We start from the raw sequence: 24,326 nt of genomic DNA, 5'->3' as shown, positions 1-24,326 counted from the left end.
ATTTGCAACTGCAGTATTTGACAAATCTTCAACATAAACCACGTTCACATAGCTGTAGCAAACACCACAAAACTTGGAGTGATAATAAAAAAGATAAAACAAACTTGCAAGGTAATACCACTGCTAGTCTGCTACAGGTGCTCTTCAGTCTAAGTGTGAAGTTTACGGAGCTAACAGGAACCGCTTCTGGTTTGTATCATTTCAAAATAAAAGCATGAATTTCAAAATAAATTCAAAAAACGGCTGCAATTACACAAGTATTCAGATACTGAAATGTAACGTTATCTAAAGTAAATTCAAAACTCCCAACAATTTATAATTACCTTCTTTTTCTTGTGATGATGTCCATGTGCTGAAGCACTGCTGCGCTTAATAACGCAGTGTGCCTCCTCTCCTGACTGGAGCTGCTGTGGGTAGTGACGTGCTACGCTGGCAGGAGGTGAATAGCGATGTCCAGCATGTCACCGGTTAGCAGCAGTTAGTTGCTGCCCGATTGTTGTCGCATTTGAAAGAGTTATGAAACTCTGATGACGACAATATGTATACTGTGTATACATACTGAGAGCGTTTCAGTAGTGTGTGTGAGAGCATTTCAGTAGTGTGTAAGAGTGTTTCAGTAGTGTGTGTGAGTGTTTCAGTACTGTGTGTAAGCATATAATTTTTCAGTTGTTTGTGTGAGAGCATTTCAGTTGTGTATGTGAAAGCATTTCACTTGTATCTGTGTATGAATTTCAGTATAGTATGTGAGTATTTTTGGTTTCATATGTGTATGTGAGAGGGAATTCTGAATTATGTCCCTGACGGCCCCTCATAGATTCATGCATGTATGAACAAGCAGAGAAGCAGTCTGATGCAGGTCAGGTGATTAAAAACACTGAGAGGGTCACCCACATAGTTTCCATAAAGCTTTAATTAACGTTACATATTCAAGAAAAAACATATATTTTAGATCATTTATTGTTCGTTGTCTGTGCAGAAAAATATGAAAGGATATTTTTCATCACTATGACTTTAAAGTTGTAACGATGACGTTGTTACAGTGCGCAACAGAGGAAGCCTCCCCCAGCCTGCTGCCTCCTCGGTGAAATAAACAAGACGATGTTGTCAATTACGATGTTCGCCATGCAACAGCATTAAAAGTACACCACTGTATACAACAGGGGACGCTGGATATTGAGTATAACAGATATTTTGAGAAGCAGTAAGTGCCGGTTTAATACGCGGTTGGTGTCTACTGGTGGCTAATAGTGGCTAGCTACGTAGCTAATATGAGCTAACCTGAAAGCTAGCTCAGTGTTAGGAAACGTAGGCAGGTAAATGGCTAATGTTAGGGGCGTGAGCTTTCATTTAGCGTTAGCTGAACTAGCCAGTTTGGTCGGTGGCCTACAGTTTTTACCTTTTATATGTGTATTGTAATCATTACATTGAGCTAAATAGTATAATGCGTGAGTAATTTGCATCTTCACCAACTATATTGAGCTATCGTTAAGTTAGCCTCGCTAGGAAGCTGAGAATAGACAGCTAACATCCTGGAAACTACCAAAAAACTCTCGAAGTCGTGTCCCAGCTGGCTAACTTATTTCCAAATCATCCCGATGTCACATAACACTTGGTTATTAACCCAAGTAAACAACCTCTATAATCAACGCAGTGTTTGTTATGTTTACGCTGAGGTTAGTCAAGTTTGGACAATATTAGCTAACAAACTTCTGCCCTAACAGGTTTGTTGAGTTGTTGGATCGGGACTAACACCGTTTTCACAAGCTAAGAGTGATGCCTCTGCTGTTTCTGGAGAGGTTTCCCTGGCCCAGCCTGCAGACGTACACAGCACTGAGTGTGGCTTTGCTTGCTGGCAGCATCTTCAGCGCCTACACTACTGTGACTGACCCTGGATTTGGGGCCCTGGAAACTGATGACACACCAGCCCCCTCTGAAGTGGACCTTGAACATCTAAACAATGATATTAGTAACACAGAATTGGCAACCACTGTTTTGTGGTACTTGGTCACTGACAGTCTTTTTGTATGGGTGAGTGTCTTTCAGTATAGGACTTTGCATTTCTTGATATGATGTTGATGTTGTCATTACCAAAACATTTATTGTCATGCTATTCTTTTGTGTCTCTCTAGGTGTTAGTCAACACCTTCTGCTGCTCGTTGATGCTGATCGCTAAAATGATTCAGTATGTGGTGTTTGGCCCACTTAGAGTCAGTGAGAAGCAGGTAAGACCTGAACATGAATGCTTCCACTTTTTATTCACATTTTAGCCTCCCTAAAAAAGGCCCAAATTAAATGTCCATCGGGAGCCCACCCAACATTGTCTTCATCTTGTTTTCTCTCCCCCCCCCCCCCCCAGCACCTAAAAGATAAGTTTTGGAACTTCATATTCTACAAATTCATTTTCATCTTTGGCGTACTGAACGTACAGACAGTGGAGGAGGTGGTCATGTGGTGTTTGTGGTTCTCTGCCCTGGTCTTTCTTCACCTCATGGTGCAGCTCTGCAAGGACAGATTTGAATATGTAAGTATTATAAACTACACCAACTTTTTCCCCCCCTTTTGAACCTCTTCTTGTATCCAAAAGCCAGATTTTTGTTTAGGTTGACCTTGCATGGTAATCTAGGGTTGGACAATAAACCAAGCGTACTAAATTATCAGCATTATGAATCTGCTTTTATCGGCTAATGATATTGGACCAGACCAACCAACCGGCTTACAATACAAAACAAATGTCTAGAATCTTTCATGGGTTGTATAAAAATTAATCAATTTGAATATATCTGAAATATATGTGCCACTGCAGCAATTAATTGATTTGTTGTCAACCAATAAATTAATAATTATTTCACCATTTTGATCATTGATTCATCTGTTTTTATATAAAGAACAAAAAAATAAAATTTCTGATTACAGCTACCTGGAAGCTATATTTTCTGGTTTCTTTAGTCCTCTGTGACATTAAACTGAATGTCTTTTGGTTAAATCAAGACATCTGAGGACGTGATCTTGGGCTTTAGAAAGTAGCAATATATATTTTTCATAATTTTTAGACCATAACAAGCAATCAGACAACTAATCGATTAATCTAGAAAACAACAGAATCGATAATGACATTAATTGTTAGTTGCAGCCTTAAACACATAATATTGCTGGATGGGTCACTAAATGTAAAGATGATTTAGAGTTTGGTCATTTTAAGCGACAGACCATGAGACTCTTTTAGAAGCTTGTCCTCCATGAAAGGAAACTCCTGAAGTCAAGAAAAGGACACTGTTGTCATGGTTATCATTTGCTTTTTGGTTGTAGAGCCTCCAAGGTCTTTTAGCTCGTAGTTGTTACAGTAGGCTACACAATACTTCACTAATGTCAGTTCCAAAGTGAATACCACATTACCATTCTTAAGTTCATCCAAGTAGGAGATGTAATGAAATTTGAGTAACACTTGAGGACGCTGGAAATTACCAGTATGTCACTGAGCAAGTAAAGGGATCATCACAACAAACACAAATAACTCTAGGGCTTATTGGGAAAAATGTAACATTTGCACCAAATGTTATTATTGCTATAACGCTTATATTTATTTGTAATGAGTCACTATAGAGTTTACTAGATAATCTAAACAACCTTGTATGAAACCTGTTCATTTTTAGTCTATACAGGAAACATGATAGGTCTAGATCTTCATTCTTGGTGGTCTTGTTTTTTTCATAAGGACTGAGAGAAAATGTAAGGTAGAAAAAAGTCTGGCATTTGATGACACCTGATGAATGCACCTTCATATTTTATAAAGGGGTCTTTTTAAAGGTGTGGTGAATGTCCCCAAAAGTCTGGGAGTGACTGTACTCTTTTAAGCTCTGGATCTATTAATAGTACTTAGTGGCATGTTAGGCCACTGATACAGTTTCAGGCGCTACATTGAAACGTCCCTGTATCAGATTGTGCTTTTGCACGTTGGAGAGAACTAAATATCATAATAGTCACCTCCTTGCAAGCAATGACATTTAAAATGGACACTAAGTTGTTATGGTGATGTAATGCCTGACTGTATTAATGTATCAGAAGGTTATTTCTGTGTGCTCTACTGTAAAATATTTACCTTTTAGCGTGTGAATATGAACATCTTGTGCTACACATGGCTTTATATTTGTCTGTTTGACTTTGTATCGGTCTCTCAGCTTTGACTATACATGTGCATGTGTGTATTTCTTTGTTCTTAGTTCGTTGAACGGTTAAGTCTGTCGGTTGTGTTAGCACAGCTGTCTTCCTTCATGTGTCCCTATTTCTGTGGGTTCTAGCTTTGGGGTGAAGATCACACATCCAGATTAATCTGCTCATGATGATAGGTTTAACATGTTGTCAGTGTGTGGGGGAAAACTTGTGGTATTTACGTATCATAGAATTGATAAAATCTCCTTTTATTTTTTTCATCTGAGCTGTTTTAATGTTTGTAATAAGGTCCTTAGATGTATTCTATACACCAGACAGAGTTAACTGTCAGTTAATAGACCAAAGCAGTGTTTTACGCATACATGGATTTAAAGGGGTTGTGTGTGAGGGGTTTATGATTTAAACGAGTTGTGTAAAGTTTGATTCATGCTCCCAGTTGCTACAGTAGAATTGTCCTTTGAATGTGATATTGAGTTTAGGGCCGGGACTTTAACGCGTTAATTAAGATTAATTAATTACACAATAATTACCGCGTTAAAAAAATGGACGCATTTTAATCACACTTATTTTTGCACCGCGGAACGTTTCTCACTGGATGAGTTTCAGGCGGACCGATTATACTGGAGCACCAACTAGCTTTAAAAAGGAGATAGTGGGGGTCTCCAGGAAGTTAACTGGTTTAGAGTGGCAAGGTATGGTGAGTGTGTCCCGATTAAAGAACACGGATACAGATGTACGGAGTTATCTGCTTTATTACAGCTGTGGTCCTTATACATTCACACACAGCAGGAAATCAGGGCAATAAGGATGCAAGATGCAAAAAGGCAAGGGAAAAAACGTCAGCTCTCTAGCGCATGGAGAAGGAGAATTGCACAGGTGTGGTGCGTTCAAGAACGTTGGTAAAACTCAGCTGCATTCAATAACGTAGGACAAATGAAACCTATAATGCAAACAGACTATAAACAGGTAAATATCACTCAAAACAATGTGGGCTTTCTAACAAGCGTAGTTCAGACAACAACAAACCACAGTGAACATGAAAGTAGCTGATGAGACCGCTTTGGTTGGCCCCGTGGATGGGAGTGTGGATAAGAGCATGGTTGTGTGCAAGCTATGCAACAAGGAATTCGCATATCACCGCAGCACATCGAGCCTCAAGTATCACCTCAATGCAAAACATATAGCAGCTAGCATGGACGCTAGTGTGGTAGCTAGCTAATTTCTGAAATGTACTATATTTCTAAATATGCTATTGCTACACTTAATGGCAGAAATTGCACTGGTCTGTTGGACTTGAACAAAAATAAACAATATTTGTGTTGCTTAAGCTTATGTATTCATTCATTATTCAATGATACTAAAAATCCATGTAAAAAAAATTACTTCTCACTGTTCTCAGGTCAAATATTTATATGCGGTTAAAATACGATTAATTTATTATAAAGCCTCTAATTAATTAGATTAATTTTTTTTAATCGAGTCCCGGCCCTAATTGAGTCCAATACTGAAACATTCTTATTTCAGCGGCCAGTAGTGCATGATTGCCTGTCTGTGAGCAGATGTACAAAGTAGATTTATTATTACTATTGTTCTTCAGCCTTATTTGTTTTATGTCTTGAAAAGAGAAACAAGCTCTGCTCTCATACAAGAATCCAATTTGAATTTTTAGTTGAGTTCTGTAGGACAATCTGCTGTCTAACATAAATCCTAAGTATTTATAGTGCTGTACTGTGTCAATTAGTTTTCCATTTAGAGCATGGATAGGTGTGGGGACATTAGTGGTTTATGCTCTTGTAAAATGAACACATTTAGTGTTTTTGTTTTTTTTGTTTTTTTAAACAGTATTCTCCCTTTTTAAAATGTATTTCTTTTTTTATTTAGCTTTTGCTATTCAATTTTCTTAACATTTGCATCCAGATGTTGTCATCTTCTTGCCAGGTTTTTCACTATTATGAAAAATGTAATTCTCACTCACAGTGATGAGCATTATAGTGAAATACTCTAAATGATTTACCTACATAAGTCCACTTTAAGATCCCAAATAATCAACTTTATTTGTTGCCAGGGCCACATGAGCAACCGATCCTGAACTAACATAAGCTCTCCTAGAAGACCAAGAAAGAGACACTTTGAGTGAGGCACAATCCACTTCTAACTTACATTTTCTCTGTTACAGCTGTCATTCTCCCCCTCCACTCCCATGAACAGTCATGTGCGAGTGCTGTGTCTGCTGGTTTCCCTGCTACTGGACTGCTGTGGCCTGGCTGTGGTTTGTGGTCTGCTGGGAGCTTCTCATGGCATGCACACTCTCTCCTTTATGGCAGCCGAGGTGAGATCCTGGAACTACAATTGTATAAAAATGGAGGCTTGCTTTGTAAAGAAAGAAAAAGAAGCATTTTGACAACTGTGCACCACATATGATTATGGACTCTTTTTTTTATCATTCTCTCTTAGCTCTTAGTATTTCCTAAAGTTGTATAATTTTATTTAATAGCTAATGTGTTTAATGGGGCTCAAATGGTTTAAATTGATTTTGTGATTTCAGTTTTTCTCATCAGTTCTGGTTCTTACTGCATCCTGGTTCATATTCTTGATATATTATGTGCGCAGCATTATTACTTTTTTTGGGTAACAACAAAGACTCAAGATGCACTGCATTCTCAAACCATGCAGGGAATGCCAAGTCATGTTCGATGAAGTTCCTCCATTGCATGAAATTTTTTTCAGTGAGTGATTATATTTAGCTGTATCACTGCTGTCTTTGTGAACACTCACTTTGAGTGGTTGTACTTGTCCACCATGTTGTACACGACATGCCTTTTTTACAGCAGAAAATTAGCCATTATAGCAAGAAAAAAGCTAAATAATAATAATGATGTTGCTTTTTTGGAGGCAGACTGTCTTTTAAAGGGATATGCATATTTTAAAAGATTTACCACACAAACAATCATGTTATCATTTAAATAACAACACAATTCTTTATAATTTATGTCAGATATTAACTATTTAAGCCACAACTGTAATGTCACATTTGGCATTGGTTTATATGGAAATTAGACTGCAAGAACTATATCATGTTAATATGTGTACTTCTGTCTTTAGTGTCTGCTGGTGACTGTACGCACAGGGCATGTCATTATGCGGTAAGTCCCTTTAAAGCTTCCTTAAGGCATGCATACATGTGCACACACCGCAGCAGCACAGATGACATCGCCTCTGCAGATTTAGAATCAGGGGCTAATGTTAGCAATGCCATTTGTTTTCCTCTGGTTTCATTAGCGTCAATGTGAAGGCCTCCTTTGTCCCACAGAGAGTGGTTAGGATTGTACAAACAGCAGAAACAGCTCTTATCAGCAGAGGCACTCATAGACACTTAGTCTAATGTTTTAAACTTTTTCAGGTGCAATCATGTTGCTTTGTACATGGCAAAATATTTTTTGTGCCGACTAACTTGACTTTTTAAGTAAAAAATGTATATATTTTACATTGTTACCTCAGTTTATGTTTGGCTTTTGTAATTACACAGATAAAGAGCTAAGCAGCAAAGCACTATTTCCACTACTCTTTCATTATGTTTATCCAGATAGATTTAGTTCCTTTTGTCAATGTTTTGCTATCTCTTTCTGCTGTTATTGTACCATATATACTTTTAGCATTATCTTCGTTTCATTTATTTATTTAGTTTTCCAATTCTCATTCAAAAAGAGGGCTACATCAGCCACCATGCTAAATCTAACCTGTGTTTCATGGCCTTAAAGAACTCTGTTTCCGCCCTCAGGTACTCCATCCATCTGTGGGATCTGAACCACCCAGGGACATGGGAGAGTAAGGGAACCTATGTCTACTACACAGACTTCATCATGGAACTGGCTATGCTCTTTTTGGATCTCATGCACCATATCCACATGCTGGTAAGACACAGAGTGGACAGGTGTAGGCAGGCATGTGTTGTTATAAGAATGAAGTCTGTTCCTGTTTCTTTTTCCTAAACTTCCACATTTTTCTGTCCATAATATTTCTCTCACTAGCTTTTTGGTAACATCTGGCTGTCCATGGCAAGCTTGGTCATCTTCATGCAGTTGCGGTATCTCTTTCATGAGGTCCAACGCCGCGTCCGCAGACACAAGAACTACCTTCGTGTCATCAACAACATGGAAGCCAGGTAATTGCGGGTGTGGGGCTCTTTTGTTGTTTCTAATGAAAGATCTGTTATTTCTACTCGTTGCCATCCAATCTTTACTTGTTCACCATTGTATGTAATGTTAACTTTCTCATGCAGATTTGCTGTTGCTACTGCAGAGGAATTGGCAGCTAATGATGATGATTGTGCCATCTGTTGGGATACCATGTTGACAGCACGCAAACTTCCCTGCGGTCACCTCTTCCACAAGTAAAGAGTGGTTTTATCATTCAGCAAGAGTTGTTTATATGCATAATTCAGTGTACACAGGGACGGATTTAGATGTGCCCTTGACCTGTAACTTGTAGTCATCTCTACAGTCAAGTACGAGTTTATCTTTCCTTCCCAGAAACTAGATAGCTAAACATGCTGTGCTTGAATTCAGTATAATTTGTTTGGTTGTTGCCCAACATCCTGCATTTTACTGTTTGAAATTCACAAGGCATTTACAGTATGAGTCTGAGCACAAGTTAAGCCAAAGAAGAAAAAAAAGGGCAGCCTAAGAAGCACCCAGCACAAATGATATAAATATTAATATATAATGATAACCATATAATATCATCAATATAATATAATTTGACATAACATTTGTAACTTATGTGTGTGTGTGTGAATGTGTGTCATTGTGAATTTCCAGCTCTTGTTTGCGCTCCTGGCTAGAGCAGGACACCTCCTGTCCCACATGTCGTACATCCCTGAACATCAGTGGGGACAGCAGCAGCCAGACGAGAGGCCAGCAGCAGGGTGGGGGCTTGGAAGACAACATTGGTCCTGTAGGAGCTGCTGCTGATGCTAGACCACATATCAACCAACACAACCATTTCTTCCACTTTGATGGTAAGTCTATTGCAAATCTGAAGACAGTCTAAAGGCAGAGTTACTTTACACAGAGTCTGTTCCTGATAATGAATTATATCCATGAATTTTTCAACAGGATCCCGTATTGCCAGCTGGCTGCCCAGCTTCTCAGTGGAAGTGATGCATACTACCAATATCTTAGGGATCGCTCAAGCCAACAACTCTCAGCTCATGGCCATGGTGAGTTTGTGTTTACAGCTGATGAAATTCTTGTTTTTTTTTCTGAGATGATGCGATGATATCAATTTGACGGCAGAAATGGAATAGTTTTGTCTAGACTCTAGACATTGCTTGGAGTTTAGTAGTAGCCAGTGTCAGTTCCCTCGGACTATAGCCTGTGTGTGTGTAACATGGTCCAAATGCTCTGAATTTCATCATGTTGCTCATATGGTATTTGTATTCCTCGTAAATGTCTGTTGACTTAGTGATAACTCTTTATTTAACCAAGACATTTAGCAGAAACAGGTTGTTACAGAAAATGGCATGTATATTTAAGCAAAAAGCTTTGTACAAACAGTTTTGTACTCCTCATTTACTAATAGTATACGTTTGAGACTTGCTTATATTATAAAACTTCTTATGTGAACTTCTACTAATTATATTCTGCTCTTTTCCTTATCAAACTGTCTTTCTCTAAATCCTTTTCTTATTGCTCTGTTTGATTTTGACATACCTTCATGTCATCAGGCCCATCAGATCCAGGAGATGTTCCCACAGGTGCCCTCCTACCTGGTAATGCAGGACCTGCAGCTGACCCGCTCTGTGGAGGTCACCACTGACAACATCCTGGAGGGACGCATCCAGGTGCCTTTCCCTACACAGGTTTGTTAAATTGAGGGTTCATGTGTATATTTTTTTTTCTTTTTTCAATTGGTGCCTGTGAAATGTGGGATTTTTTTTTAGTAACACTCATAGGGAATAGTGTTATAAACACTTTTTTCAAATATTGTAAATCACCACAACCAAGAGAGTTTCTTAAACATACAGTCATAAATGCACCAAAAATATTAGGCTGATGGGTCCAGTAGTATGCAAGATGAGCTCAGGACAGATACACACAGGCATATGCACACACATACTACCAAAGGCATGATCCCCCTGGGCTTAAGCCGGGCGGATATAACAATCTGTCATTTTGATACTATGGTTGTGTTCATTCTTCAGGCAATTGAGCGCTCCCCTTTACAGGGGGCCGCTGGACCAGAGGGAGAGCAGGCAGGGCCCAGTGGAGCAGCTGAGGAAAGCCTCGGTGAGCCAGACAACATGGAGGTCAGAGGTGGTCGTTTCTCTAAGTCGGCTGAGGAGAGGCAGAAGATGTTAAAGCAGAGGAAAGAGGAAATGATCCAGCATGCACGCAGGTTGGTACAATGCCAGTTGAAGTTTTCTGCCTAATAGATAAGGGTGCTCTGATGTGTTTTATATTCAACAGGAATTGTTTTTTGTCTTGCTTATATATATTTTTGTATTCTTTTTTGTGGTTTGTGTTCATTTCTGGGTGTGTTTTCCCAATATCTTTCACTTTCTGTTGCTATGATCACACCTTTTTAAATGTTTGTCTTTGGTTATTTGTAGGAGATATCTAAACAAGAGTCCAGAGGATCAGGATGAGGATTTGCCTGGACTGGAGGAGGACATGGTCCCAGAATTAGACTCTACTGTGCTGAGACGTAGAACCATGGCAGCAGCTGCAGAGAGACGCTTGCAACAAGACCCTGCACCCTGATACACAGATTGGCATTAGCAAAAGAGTCTACCATGTCATCTTCCCAAGAGGCACGACAGAGATTTTTAAATCTTCCCCCATTTGGTGTACAGTCAGTGGTCATCACCTATTCAAAACAATAATTAAAACACATCGCAAACATGGCCTTGGACTGTTTTGGGCTGCCTAAATAATAAGATGGAGCAATTGTGAACGTTCTCTGCATTACTGATTCCAGCCTGACTACCTGGAGCATTACATAAATCAATGAGTGCAAGTCAAGAAATGCAAGGTTGCAGTGCCCTCTATTTACGTGCCACACATTGCAACCACCAGCTTCAGTAGAGAGTAAGCAATGATAAGGACTGGCTGTCAAAAATGAGCATGCTTTGCATTCATAAGATTCAAGTCTTTTATCAGAGGGGTTTAAAGTTTTCGCTGTTAGTAAAGTTATTTTGCGTCCTTATTTGTTTTTCCTTTTATGTGACTTTTTTTTCCATTTGTTTTACTTGTGGGGGGAAGCTCTTTCTTGTGGATGGAGAAACTCATCTGATGTATTTGTGTTTTATTATTTTATGAGTTTCAACTGTGAATTAAGCATAGGCAAAATGACAACACATTTTTACTTCTTACATTGGAGTAAGAGAACGTCACTTTAGTATTGTTTTCAGCCTTTCTGTCAAACATGAATGTTCGATCAAAATAATGCTGCAAACAAAGTGTTTTTGACCCATGTGGGTGCTGTATTTATGTAATATCACCCATGGCAAACAGTTAGCATTTTGTTATTTAACAAGGGGGGTGGGCATGTACATTTTTGTTCTCTAATAATGTTCCCTTGAGATGTGAGGGCAACAAAGGGGACGTATTATGTTCTGTTCAAGTACAATGGGTCTCATCCTCTCAGTCTTTTCTTAAATTACCCTCTGCTCATGAGCACTTCTTTCTGAATAAGAAAACATTGTTTTCTACTGGGAATACATTAGTATTGGAGTCCTAGGTCATCAGTTTCCAACATTTACAAATGTTTAGGGTTTATAGAAATAGTTACATTTGCGGCAGCTGGACTCACTGGACTGTCTTTGCCACTCATTCCAGTAGTAGTGATGAAACGTCTGGCATGAGAAGCAAAACATTGTCAAGTATTAACATTGAATCCAGTTGCTTTCGACATAATACTTCTATATATTCTTTGAACTGGATGACTGAGAATCTTAATGGAGAATTTTTTTGGGTTTTTTTGTGCGGCCTTTTTCTGCTCACATTGAGGAGTTCTAATTGAAAAATCATACCAGTGAGGAACATAATCATTCTCTGCTCAAAGATCTTATTTCAATAATGTACGGCAATGTGCAGCATTGACCCGGCCTATGAAGTTTTTTGGGGGGTATACAAATTTCACTGAATCTGTAGCTGGTTGAGACATATCAACGGACACAAAGATGGAGACTGTATTATAAGTGTTTGATTTCTTGTGATTACAGTGCAAGGAGAGATGTGCATGAATCTAGCAAGTGCTTTTGTATCCTTTCACTTTATCCCAAAGAACAGCCCACAAACTTCCACTCAAAGCTGAAGTGTTGTGATCTTTACTGTGTGTTACTTTAATGCTCAAACTTTGTTTGGGGGTGTTGTAAGAAGATACAATATAGGATTTAGATTTCAATTAGTCAAAATGTAAAAAGAGAAATCCGACAGTTTTCATTCTCAGTTTGACATTCAGTTATTTAACAACGTTTAAAATCCATGATATATTTTCATATTCATGGCTTATCTTTCATAACCATTATTTAATCAAAACTGAAAAACTTTTTGGACTGAGCTTTCCTGTATTTTGTGCCTAAATCAAGAATGGTTCAGTTATGGATAATTTCTGTAAATCTAGTTTTTGTAAAATATGTTAATACAAAAGACTCACTCAATAAACAGAGCTTCTACAGCTTTTTAACAAAACACTGAATGGACTCTTGCTTGTTTTTTTTGTTTGTTTGTTTTTGTGTAGATGGAAAAACCCTCCAGTCTCTATTTTTCAAACACAGATACTGCTGTGCACCTGCTAATACCCTTCCTAAAATCAATACTGTTGGAGAACCCAGCCTAATAGGTTGTGTAAATATCCAGTACTCTTGACCTTTGAGTTTATTAGGCCAATAAATGTATTTGTGCTGGACTGAGTTATACGAGAAGGAAATAATTGTTATATTTAGCCACTTATAAACTAAAATATACATTTCACAAAACAGACACTCTTTATATATTGGGGAATGGATTTTGTTAAGTACGGTAAAAAGATATTTTACTAAAATAACAAAGGCAAATCTATAAATTTTCAATACATGTAAATATAGAGGCAGAGCATATAATACATACAGGGACTAGTTGTCTGGCGTCACTTGGCCGCACCTGTCACCTCGAGCATCTTTTTTTTTTTCCAACTTTATTTCACATTTCAATTTACAAAACTCCTTGGAGGAAACATTTAACTTGCATACTGAAACATTACAAGCCTACAACCCATAAAAGTATATGTATACATATAAATTTCCATTTAAGCTTGTAGAATCATTGTATACATCTCAACAAACAACATTTGCAATTAGCAACAGGACAAGATAACATGACAAAAATAATAAACAAAATAAAAGTACATAAACATAGGGGTTGACATTTTAACAAAAATGCTTTAAGCGTATTAAAACAAAACAGGATTGTAACTTAAAGAACAAGAGACTTTGACATAATTTCATATAAATCATTTATGGACTGTTTTTCTTCCGTAAGTACCTTTAAAGATGTCATGTAGTTTTTGATTTCATTTTTAACAGACTATGGAGGGTTTGCTGTTCTTCCATTTATTCGTATGTATATGATATTTTAAAATTATGTTTACCATTTTGGACATCTTCTTTGACAGACTATTGTTCCACAAGGTGGAGCTATGCGGTGTGAAGTTGTGAGTGAACATCATTTTCCAGTAGAACAGTATCACCTCGAGCATCTCTGCCACGTCACCCGATGTGGTGACCATATTTTGATTTCCAAAAAAGAGGACACTCAGCCCGGTCACGAGATAGCCTACTTAAATGATACTCGCAGTTTACTCAAAGATTCCTTATAATTTTAATATATTTAAAGTTTATATGTATGGATAGAATATTTTGATATATTACAAAATAATATCTCCCAAAGACAAAATTCAGATAGGCTTCCCATAGGTAACTGAACTTTCTTTATTATGCCTCAATTGTAAAATATATATATATAAAAATGTAAAATAAATGTAGAATCTCTGGAATAAAATAATGATAGAAATAATGTCTCTTCTGTGTTAGAAAAATCAACTTGTAAAATAATAACTCTCTTTTCAAGTCTCAGTGGACAAATAAATGATATGAAATAATGTTCTAAATAATACCTCTTCTGTATTAGAAAAACCTGTAGCTGTGGTGGTGTTTCACAGTATGAAATGCCAACGCACCCTCCGCTGCATTTACAGCATCCTCTGTTTTTCCGGGTTTCACAAAGAACTCAGTCAACTTTGCTGAACTACTCTCACTTCGCACTGCTTTTTCATGTTTCTCCGTGTCCATATGAACTGTGAGGTCCCCGGCACCTTTATTGGACACAGACACATATGTACCAGCTTCGCACACGGTGCACTCAGCCAGTCCCGACCGGGTAGTAAACTGGGATTTTTTTTCGCAGTTCATCTGTGAACGTGCATTTGCGCTTTGGCATCTTGAACGCTTCAGCTGCACCGCCGGTGTCTGCTGCTTTCTTGTTGTGAGTTTTGGACACAGGGCAACCTCTCGGGGATTACGTCACACACGCTAACCCAAACAATGACAACCGGGGTACAGGGGGCACACACATATACACACACAGAAGGAAAACCGGACATTATCATCAATTAATAAAAAAAACCCGAACGCCCCGGACGGGACGTAAAAAGTGGACATGTCCGGGGAAAAGAGGACGTTTGGTCAGCCTACCTATGGTCGCTACCCGATGTGAATCACACATGCGAAGTTGAGTACCGACATTGCGCATGCGCGAAAAACGGCTCGTGTATTAATACTTCCTCGGTTACATACACATGGAACAAACTTGTGTTGAACTTTTATTGTTTCTATACTTTGCGCGGACTCGCATCCAACTGCTGAAACGTGTATGAAATACATCTATCCAACCTATAACAGTAGTTTGTCCAAGTGGTGTTGCCGTAAGTAGCTGTCCAAGATGGCCCACGATGGCGGACGCGACTGCGCATGTGTGACTCACATCAGCTACAAGGCGGAAACAGCAGCAGAAAACGCCGACGCTGTTCAGACAGATGATGAAGCCCAACCTCACTGAAAGACAGACCATAAAACGACTGTCACAGTACGTTATCTCACTCTGGGAAATTCAGCTGGACCTTCTGTTTGTGCGTGGTGTTTTACCGGTGAGTAGTATAGCTATCCGGCTAACTGCTTAGCATGGAAGGCTAAATATTTAAAGTAAAGTGACAAGTTAATGAGAGCTCTGACGCTAGCTGGGCCGCTAAAAGTTTGCTTGAGTGACTGAAGGCAATCTCATGTATCTTTTACGAGACAAGAGGAAATACTTTTACATAATGAAGTTATATGGCTAACGTTACCTCGGTTACTGGACGTTATATGTGAAACCAACCGTTACCATGACACTGAAGTTAGCCTCCGACCCGGAGTGGGAAAGTTAAGGGACACATAAATAATGATTCTGTTTTTTTCAATACTTTCAGATAAAGAAAAGTGATAGTTTGGATACGGAAGCTTTGCTAGTTGTCAAACTTCGCGCGAGTAGGGGCCTGGTTGCTTACACCAGGGGCTCATTTTTCAGCTCTTTCGCTGCTCTTTGTCATGGATTCGTAATAATCTTATCAGTTTGACATTTGAGTGGCCTAGGCTAACCTATAGCCCAAGCCTCCACCTGTGTGTGTGGGTGTGTGCTCGTTTCTCGCTCTCTGACACACCTGACAAATATGTAAATGTGCCAGCTAAGTATTTTCGGATAGACTCATGTCCCTCGTTGGCACAGGGTGTTTTATTTTGAAAATTGACCGGGTGCTCTATGCCGTTCCTGTGTCTGACTTCGTGGCCGACTCGAGCTACTCTGTCTCGGGTCAAAAGTAGACTTGGCGCGTATTTTTAGCAGACCTCTGTCATTTGTAATAGAGTATGTGTGTGTTGTGTAGACCAGACGTCGGGACTATTCGAGCCACACCGCTTACCCGCCGTTTGCCTTGCTCTTCTTTCCTACCTGTTCACAGGTTGGGCAGTCATGCGTCATCTACGGTGTCTATGCTGAGCCTGTTTCCTTTGCGCGGTTCTCAGCAAAAATAAACAGTGAAAATGATCTGTGGATTTTCATATTGACACCAAACCAGCAACATGACATAACTGACCTCCTTCACCATAGTTTCAATGTCTAGGCTTTATCTGAAGAGACATGAAAAAATAAATATCCCCCCCCTATTCCTATTCCCCCCTTAACCCTTTTCTGTTTAAACTAAATACATATGAAATGAAACAGTTGTATTCTTCACAAAGTTTTATTCTTATTTGTGTGGCTTGGTGATCGGGGAAGTGATAACAGCAGTGAATTGTAATTGTGTTATGCTGCATGCGGATGCAACTTTGGCCAGGTTCATGTGTTACAAACCATCCTGTATTAACAGCAGCACTATGTTACCTTGTCACATTACATCTCCTGGTTGGACCCGGACTATATCCTGGAAAGAAAATCGTTAATGAATGGTTAAGAATTGCAACACCATAATACACTGTTTTTTAAGGCGGGGTTGCATCATGATTCATATGTGGGTGAGCCCCTGCATGTCAACCAATGAATTATGGCAGTTAACTTTTAATGAAGTGAATTTGTATTTGTCAGGTCAAAGTTCTGTGTGACTATAAGAACAAGGGCACTCCCGATCCAGGTTGAGGACATTATTACCTCACTGTACAGATACAATCTTCCCTGTGTCATACTTTCAGTAGTTTGCTTTCATTTATATGTGTATGCGCCGGTGATCTTACCTGTCTATCCGCCTGTGTGTTTCCTTGGCAGAGATTGTGGAATGCAGCAGGATGAGACTCCGCTTTTTGAGCCCTCCCTGCTTCAGGAGCTGGACTGGAGTAGCAACACTGTGTCCTTCTCTCCTCACATCTCCCCCTCCAGCCCAGGGGAAGGCCTGGTGCTCAGGCCGCTCTGTGTGGCAGACTACAGCAGGGGTGAGTTATAGACAGGACGACTAACATATTCCAGTACATATATTTTTTGACAGAATGTGAAGATAAAAACATGACCACAAAAGCTGTCAGGAGGAAATCAAGAATTCACAATAAAAAAACTCTAATCATCTTCATTTACACTTGTGTTGTTTTTGTGTTGCAGGATTCTTCAAGGTTTTATCTCAACTAACTCAGGCAGGTGAAGTCCCACAGGAGCAGTTCACAAGTAAGTTATGGTTGCATGGTGCTAATTTGATAAAAGACAAAACTGAGATTTAGAGCATTTACCATTTAACAGTTCCATTAAAAACAAAATGTTAAATACAAACCAATATAAATACAGATCAACAAAGATGTTTTTGTCTGTTGGCTTTCAGAGAAGTTTGAGCATATGAAGAAGACAGGAGACTACTACGTAGTGGTGGTGGAAGACACAGAACTGAGACAGATTGTTGCCACTGCCACGTTGATCACAGAGCACAAATTCATTCACTCGTGTGCTAAGGTATATTACATTCCAGCTGGTAGTTTGTGTGTATTTAACAATGAATGCAACTGTAATTTCTCTCCATGTTCTTTTGAGAAGACAAATCCCATAAAGTAGTTACTCATTAATATGGTGTTTATTAGGTAGCAGGGTAATTATAAGTTCACCACCATAAACCAAAAAAAAAAGAAAAAGGAAGTTACATTGATCGTTTTATAATATTGCACGGTAAACATACATATGTATTGATACTGAAATTGATTGAAATTAATTATATTACTCAACAGCCTGAAATGAAGACCCTCTTTATTCTGTTTTGTTTGCAGAGAGGCCGGGTGGAGGAGGTAGTAGTCAGTGACGTGTGCAGGGGGAAGCAGCTGGGTAAACTGTGAGTAGACTTGTGTGAGCCTAAAACAAAGACATTTTGTTATAGCTCGTTTTTAATTCTAACAAGTGGGACCTTATGTAAGCTCCTAAATTCCCAACACAGACATGAAATTATTTGAAGCAGTGACTTCTTGTGATTTGTGCTGATTTCTTCCTTTCTCTCTCTTCTCCCTGTAGGTTAGTTTCAACACTCACTCTTCTCAGCAAAAAACTGAATTGCTATAAGATCACACTGGAATGTGCACCCAAAAATGTGGCTTTCTACCAAAAGTTTGGCTATAACACTTCGGATGAGGCATACATGCAGTGCCGGTTCTTCGACTGAGGACAAAAGCGGTTTTAAATCGCAGTTTTGAGGACATGGACCACACCTTTATACACCCACTGACATCAGAACTCGCATTGACAAAAGTGTCTTAAGAACTTGGAGAGCTGCCCAAGGATCAGTTTGTGGTTTGGATTATGTCTGTCAAACAGTTCCTGTATACTCATCTGGATTTCAGAGCACTTTAGTAAACATAAAAATATGTTGAAGCTCTCCGCCCCTTTGGTAACCAAGGCTATCTCACCAAGGTGGAGCTCTGCTGTCCTCTTCCCCAACCATCGGAAGAAAGCAATGTCAGATACTGTAAATGTAATGTCTTACTTTTGGCGCTTTTCCACTATACAGTTCTAGCACTACTCGGCTCGACTCGACCTTTTCCATTACAAAAAAGTACCTACTCAACGTGGGCGGGGTTGTCATAGCACGGCTCCGCGACACAAAACACATAAACAATGGAGCACATTGAGGCAGCGGTGTACTTGCTGCTGTATGGGGCTTTTTGTCACACACAAACCAAGAAAATTGCCGAATGACTTTAACGCTGTTGCATTTAAAATGTTGTATTTAAAAATGCCGGGTTTGATTCTTGTGTGGGACAGCTCATGACTCGTCCAGCCACAACTTTTTCTGACCAATCAGTGGCCGGCAGTCTGTTTACGTCACATTTAGTATCGGCTCGGCTCGCTTGGAACCTCACCAGAACAGGTACTAAAAAAGTACCAGGTACTATCCCTGATGGAAATGCAAAAAAAACGAGTCGAGTCGTGCTAGAACTGTATAGTGGAAAAGCGCCAATTTTTGTTACATTGTGAATTAGTCAACTGCTGTGTTCTGACAGAGAAAATACAAATTATACCTGCAGCTGTAGTAAATATAACTGCTTGAGAAATCAAGATGATACCAAATGAAGTTAAATTACAAAAGCATCTAAACAATTGAAAAAATGTACAATAGATGACAGCTCAAGTTTACTCCAATAACAACTATGCTTGATGGATTTAATGTAGATCACAGAATGAGGGGTCACTCACACTAGGCAATCGTACCGTGCCCAAGCACGTTTGCCCCCTAAAATCCGGATTATTTGGCTAGAGTGAGTGCAAGTGTACCGTGCTTGAGTACGGTACACTTCCCTGGCACGGTACGCTTGAGCACGGTACACTTGGTCACGCATGCGCACTAGGGATTAATATTTTCCCCGAAAATAAGACATTTTAAATCCTGGGAAAAGAAGCCAATTTTCCAGGGAATCCCTGGAAATCAACAATTTTTAAAAGGCAACACTAGCTGAGCCCTGGTCATTTCAAGCAACACTAAATGCAACGCGGATACATTATGCATATATGGGTTCCCAATACAACCATTTTTTGTGTATTATTTTATCATTAAGGCAAAATTTCTCAATTTATGTCCATCGACATTATAATGAATAGGCTTAATATTAGCTTTCATCCAGCGTGCTGCGTGGACTTCATTACATCTGTTGCACCGCTGCTACCACAATTATGAAATGCTAAGTTTATTGTCTGTGACTGTGACCCTCATAAAAGACTAAGTCTTACTTTTACTGGCGTAAAGAGTTGAATCAGTACGTCTGCTTTTACTAGTCTTTTTTACACAAGTATCTAGTACTGCATACTACACCGGCATGACTCAGTAGAACAAGCTTGCACTTTTTAATCATAGTGCGTTGTGTTAATTGATCGGCTGTGTTGTGTTTTACAGGCGCACAGCACGCAAACACACACCTGTGCATGTTTTATGAGAGTAAACTGTCTGCCTATGTTTTTGCGCAACGTATGTGTCGGAGGCTACCGTGCTTGATTACACTTGGGTTTGAGGTAATGTGAGTGCGGGCCAGTGGGGGATGGGGGACTTCCGTGCTTCAGCACGGTACGGAACAACTGGCCCTAGTGTAAGTGCGCCCTGATTCAAATTTATTCATACAGATTGCATTGATTGTCAAGGGCAAGTCACCAAAGAAAAGCATCTTTATTTTTTTTTCTTTAAATATGATTGGGACATTCATTTTGGGTTTTTTTGGTGAAAAGTTGTATCATAAAACTTTTCTTGATCTGGCAGTGCTGCTGGATAATTAAGATGAAGGGTCATATACAAGACATGAAGCATAACTGTTAAGCCAAGACTGTTATAATGTATATTTAAAGTGAACAAAAAGATTATATTTTGTGAAGTAGTGGTATGAAATTTTATGGAAGATTCTGGAAGTTTTATATCTGGATGATCGGTTAAATTTGGATAGAAGGAAAGAAACATTTTGTAATGGGTATGAAATGAGTTTTATAAGTTAATTCATATTTAAGTTTTTGTAGTTTGGTTTTTTTAATTGTGCTGTCAGGAGAACAGGGGCACCTATTAAATGCAATTTATTTCCAAACATGTAATAGTCAAATAAAATATACTACAGTGGTGGGTTACCTGCATTTCTAGATTTGATGATTATATTTTCAGTGATTGCACATTTGTTTTAAATGAGTTCTTATGGTTTTCAGCCTGCTGGGTGACATTCTGTCCCTAAAACTCATAAAGTACATTAGTAAAGAGTGCATGTCAATAGCTGTTTTTTATTGAGTTACTGACATATACAGCAAGAACTCCAGAAAAATGTTAGAAAAAAGAACCATCATATTTACGTGACTGTAAAATGTGTCAAATAATAACAGCATGTTGATAAGAAAAATTTGAGGTGAAAAACAGAATTACATCATGATGTAAACACACAGCTCAGTAGGACTCAGTCAGACTTGTTTTTATTATGCGTTGAGTTGTTATTTTTCCATTCCTTACTATCCAACATTAAGCTTGATATTAGTCCATAATCCTATTACTCCCAAAATAAAGGCATTAGCTACTTCTCTTCTCATGTCCTCCACTGGGTGACATCCTGGCTACTTTCCCTTTTGCCGACTGCCCCCTTCTGGTCGTCCACACAAATTCAAGTATCGAAAGTGCATTATTGCAATACTGTCCCGCTGCAAATGCAAAATGCTTTAAATACTATAAAACTGCAAAAAATCTCAATCATCAGTGCATACAGCTCAAGAAAAAAAAAAAAAGTTATCAAATTGGCCCAATTTCCCTTCAGAACTGCATGTCTCAGACATGAGTGGTCCTCCCCATCCCACCCTCATCCCTTCCCGTTAGAAAAAGTTCAAATATTTACATTTTTAATCCCATTAAAAATGTAAAAAAAAAAGAAAGAAGAAGAGTGCACTGTGCCACACGGCTATATCAGCAAAGCTCATCCGTTCTGCGCTGCTGTGACCTGCATTGCTCCAAAGTCCTCGTCTTCCTCCAGGCTGCGTTTACGGCTTCCTGTGAAGGAATGTGGACATGGACAAAAACAACTAAATCTGATGATGCTTTTAACCATTTTCAACACGTTTAATAACTGAAACATTTCAGTCTCTAATGCATGACAATAGCAACATTCAGGGAGAGCAAAATTAGTATCAAGGGAAGAATGAGCAAGTACTCGAGGGTCTGAACGTGAGCATCTGTTTCTGTCTTTCACTTGTAAGCATTCATCACAAGATGTGAGAAATGTGAAAACTCTGCACATCATTATTTTTATGCTGGTCCAATGACAAAGTCACACGATCTGAGTAAATGGGTGTGACTGTGCAATGTGCAGGACTGGGCACATTATGTACAAACCTGGCATCCCGGCTTGTAAGGAGAAGGACCTGCCCAACTGCATCGGTGACATCATCTTAATGGTCAGTTTGGCTAGGTAGATCGCTTCATACTCCTAGGAAACAAACAGAAGAATTGAGTAGTTAAAATATGTGTCAATATGCAGTCACCCACACAGTACGTGTTGCTATAAAGTGTTTATCACTGCACATGTTCTCCATGATTCAAACTCTACCTCAACATAGTCTAAAAATGAGATGTTGTAGCTTTTGATTATATCCAGCAATCCTCAATTTGCCTCATTTGTATCAAATGAATGCTCCATTTTTTGTTGTCGTCAACGTGACAACAAAATATCCCAAGACATATACACCAAAAATAAAGTCAGTCAGTGGTATCCCCAGCATGTGAGCAACACATCCTGCCTAATTTGAGAATATCTCCATTGAGTCTACTCAGGATATTGTGAACAAGATGAAGCATTTGCATCCACCAGATTTAAAATGAAATATGTATGCAATATCTAATGTCAAAAGAGATGATAATTTATCCTATGTCATAATAGTAAGTGGTTTACTTAATGTGGCCAATAGAGGCCCAAGCTGGAAAAAAACTGCAGAGGTGGTATATTATTATTAAAGATATTAAAATTGTTTCTTCAGTGTTCCCACAAAAGATGATCACATGCCACTGGAGGCATGATCTGCTACAATATCGTGAAAAGACCAAATTCCACAAATTCCACATATGTTTGTAAAAAGCAGACAAAAGTGAGAGTAACTGTGGTGGTTGAACAGATGCTGCGGATTTGACTGTGGCCTGTTAGTGATACAGAGGCTTCCTTGCAATTTAAGGTCAAAGAGCTCACAGTGGGATATTGTGTTGATTAACAGGTTAGTTGTGCATTTATTTTCAGTAACGGGAATGTGTCTTGTTGATTAATAAGAATTCACCACTAGATGCTACCAAATCCAAGTAAAACCACCCTTACCTGTAGCTGAAGCACAAAGCCGACATTGGGGTTAATGCAGAACCTCCTCTCTTGTACGTGGCTGAATGCATCTCTAGAGTTAACATGGCAGAAGATTAACAACCACTGATATACACAGCAAATAGTAACATTATCACTTCAGCTGTAACAAATGCTAAAGAAAGTTAAACTGAGAATTTTACACCGCTTTGCATATTAGTGACACAAGCTAAACTCAAAATGTACATGTGGGATCATACATGCTTGTCAGATACTGGTGCAAAAGAGGGAAAAAATATGATTGTGCATCTAAATCAATCATTCATTTAACACATTAGAACATTTATATTGGTGTTCTCCCTGAGGGTCCAACAGAAAGCAATCATTTGAGATGAAGGGGGAAAAAAACTCACCTGTATTTCATCCCAAATGTTTCCATAAGGGTATGCAATCACTAAGGCAGCACTGAAAGAATAAATTAATAAATAGTTTATATTCACTGTAATTTGTGCTCTTCTGCTCTGAATGTCAAGAAAATTAAAGATACAGTATCCAAGGATTGTGAATGTTATACTATTCACATGAGTTTCAGTATGAAATGATATCAAACAACCCTTACCTTCTTGATATCCCTGCATTCCCGTGAACCAGTACCTTTCCTAAAAGAGCCAACCAAAAGACTGTTGTTAAAAGACTTATTTTATATCTCTCATATTCAAAGTGATTGAAAAAATGATAACCGCATCCTTACCTTCCTGTTGTTAGGCAGCTATCAATAAATTCTTTAGTCTGTTAGGAGGAAAATTCAATACAGGACATCAGACACAATGGAAATGCCACACCTTGTGTTAAATGCAATGCCTGCTAAAAAGGAAGTAAAAAGCCTGCTTTGTAACTCACCGAAGGGAAAAATCTTATTATATTTTCCACTGGATTGTCAGCAATATCTAACACAAGGTATCTGCAAAAACACCAAGTTCAAAGGTTGGCAAGAGTTCACTTCTTTATTTTTTTAAACACAAAAGTCAGTTGTTTTTTTTTTAGACAAAAAACAAAAATTGCAGCAATGTTACCTGAATGTCATTTTAAACACTCCAGTGACACAGATTTGATGAGTTCTCACCTTACCTAAATGTATGAGGGAAATTAGGTTTGATAAAATTGGCTTCAATGTCTTGGCGGACACACACAACATGCGTTATGCCCTGTCTCTCCAGAATTGGCAGCTAGACAAAGAGACAGAAAAGGAATATTATGAGCTGGAAACATATGAAAAGTGTATTTTGTCTTAGTTTCTTTGTGTCACTATCTCTCAGTGCCAGGATTAAATTCTCTGAAT

The 24,326-nt window shown here is 38.8% G+C and overlaps 3 protein-coding genes across 4 annotated transcripts in view; 2 read left to right on the top strand and 1 right to left on the bottom strand.

The window, feature by feature from the left end:
• The first annotated feature begins 1,057 nt into the window (after positions 1-1,057).
• LOC133982037 (E3 ubiquitin-protein ligase AMFR-like) lies at positions 1,058-12,863 on the top strand. Its single transcript, XM_062420936.1, has 14 exons — positions 1,058-1,201; positions 1,722-2,028; positions 2,130-2,222; positions 2,357-2,521; positions 6,344-6,496; positions 7,270-7,310; positions 7,946-8,078; positions 8,196-8,329; positions 8,447-8,557; positions 8,985-9,184; positions 9,282-9,385; positions 9,893-10,027; positions 10,370-10,563; positions 10,778-12,863. Exons 2-14 carry the CDS (start codon positions 1,774-1,776, stop codon positions 10,926-10,928), a joined length of 1,869 nt encoding a protein of 622 aa, XP_062276920.1. The 5' UTR covers positions 1,058-1,201; positions 1,722-1,773; the 3' UTR covers positions 10,929-12,863.
• A 2,203-nt stretch (positions 12,864-15,066) lies between these two features.
• gnpnat1 (glucosamine-phosphate N-acetyltransferase 1) lies at positions 15,067-21,027 on the top strand. Of its 2 annotated transcripts, XR_009925315.1 has the most exons (7): positions 15,067-15,351; positions 16,998-17,161; positions 17,325-17,387; positions 17,539-17,666; positions 17,975-18,036; positions 18,213-18,674; positions 19,150-21,027. XR_009925315.1 is itself a non-coding variant. In XM_062420924.1 (6 exons), exons 2-6 carry the CDS (start codon positions 17,008-17,010, stop codon positions 18,358-18,360), a joined length of 555 nt encoding a protein of 184 aa, XP_062276908.1. In that variant the 5' UTR covers positions 15,067-15,351; positions 16,998-17,007; the 3' UTR covers positions 18,361-19,111. The 2 variants fall into 2 exon arrangements, 1 of the variants encoding a protein (XP_062276908.1); XM_062420924.1 differs by lacking the exon at positions 19,150-21,027 and having other exon boundaries at positions 18,213-19,111.
• An 88-nt stretch (positions 21,028-21,115) lies between these two features.
• The window catches only part of styx (serine/threonine/tyrosine interacting protein), a 4,676-nt gene continuing 1,465 nt past the window's right edge, over positions 21,116-24,326 (bottom strand). Inside the window, 9 exon segments of the mRNA XM_062418292.1 lie at positions 21,116-21,696; positions 22,039-22,132; positions 23,009-23,081; positions 23,401-23,429; positions 23,431-23,452; positions 23,607-23,648; positions 23,742-23,776; positions 23,888-23,948; positions 24,116-24,213. Coding sequence (XP_062274276.1) covers positions 21,623-21,696; positions 22,039-22,132; positions 23,009-23,081; positions 23,401-23,429; positions 23,431-23,452; positions 23,607-23,648; positions 23,742-23,776; positions 23,888-23,948; positions 24,116-24,213 — 528 coding nt within the window. The 3' untranslated portion in view covers positions 21,116-21,622.

The sequence above is a fragment of the Scomber scombrus genome, chromosome 1, assembly GCF_963691925.1.
Source record: "Scomber scombrus chromosome 1, fScoSco1.1, whole genome shotgun sequence".
Taxonomy (NCBI): Eukaryota; Metazoa; Chordata; class Actinopteri; order Scombriformes; family Scombridae; genus Scomber; species Scomber scombrus.
The sequence above is the reverse complement of the archived record's forward strand: the minus strand, read 5'-3'. Positions and strand labels throughout refer to the sequence as shown.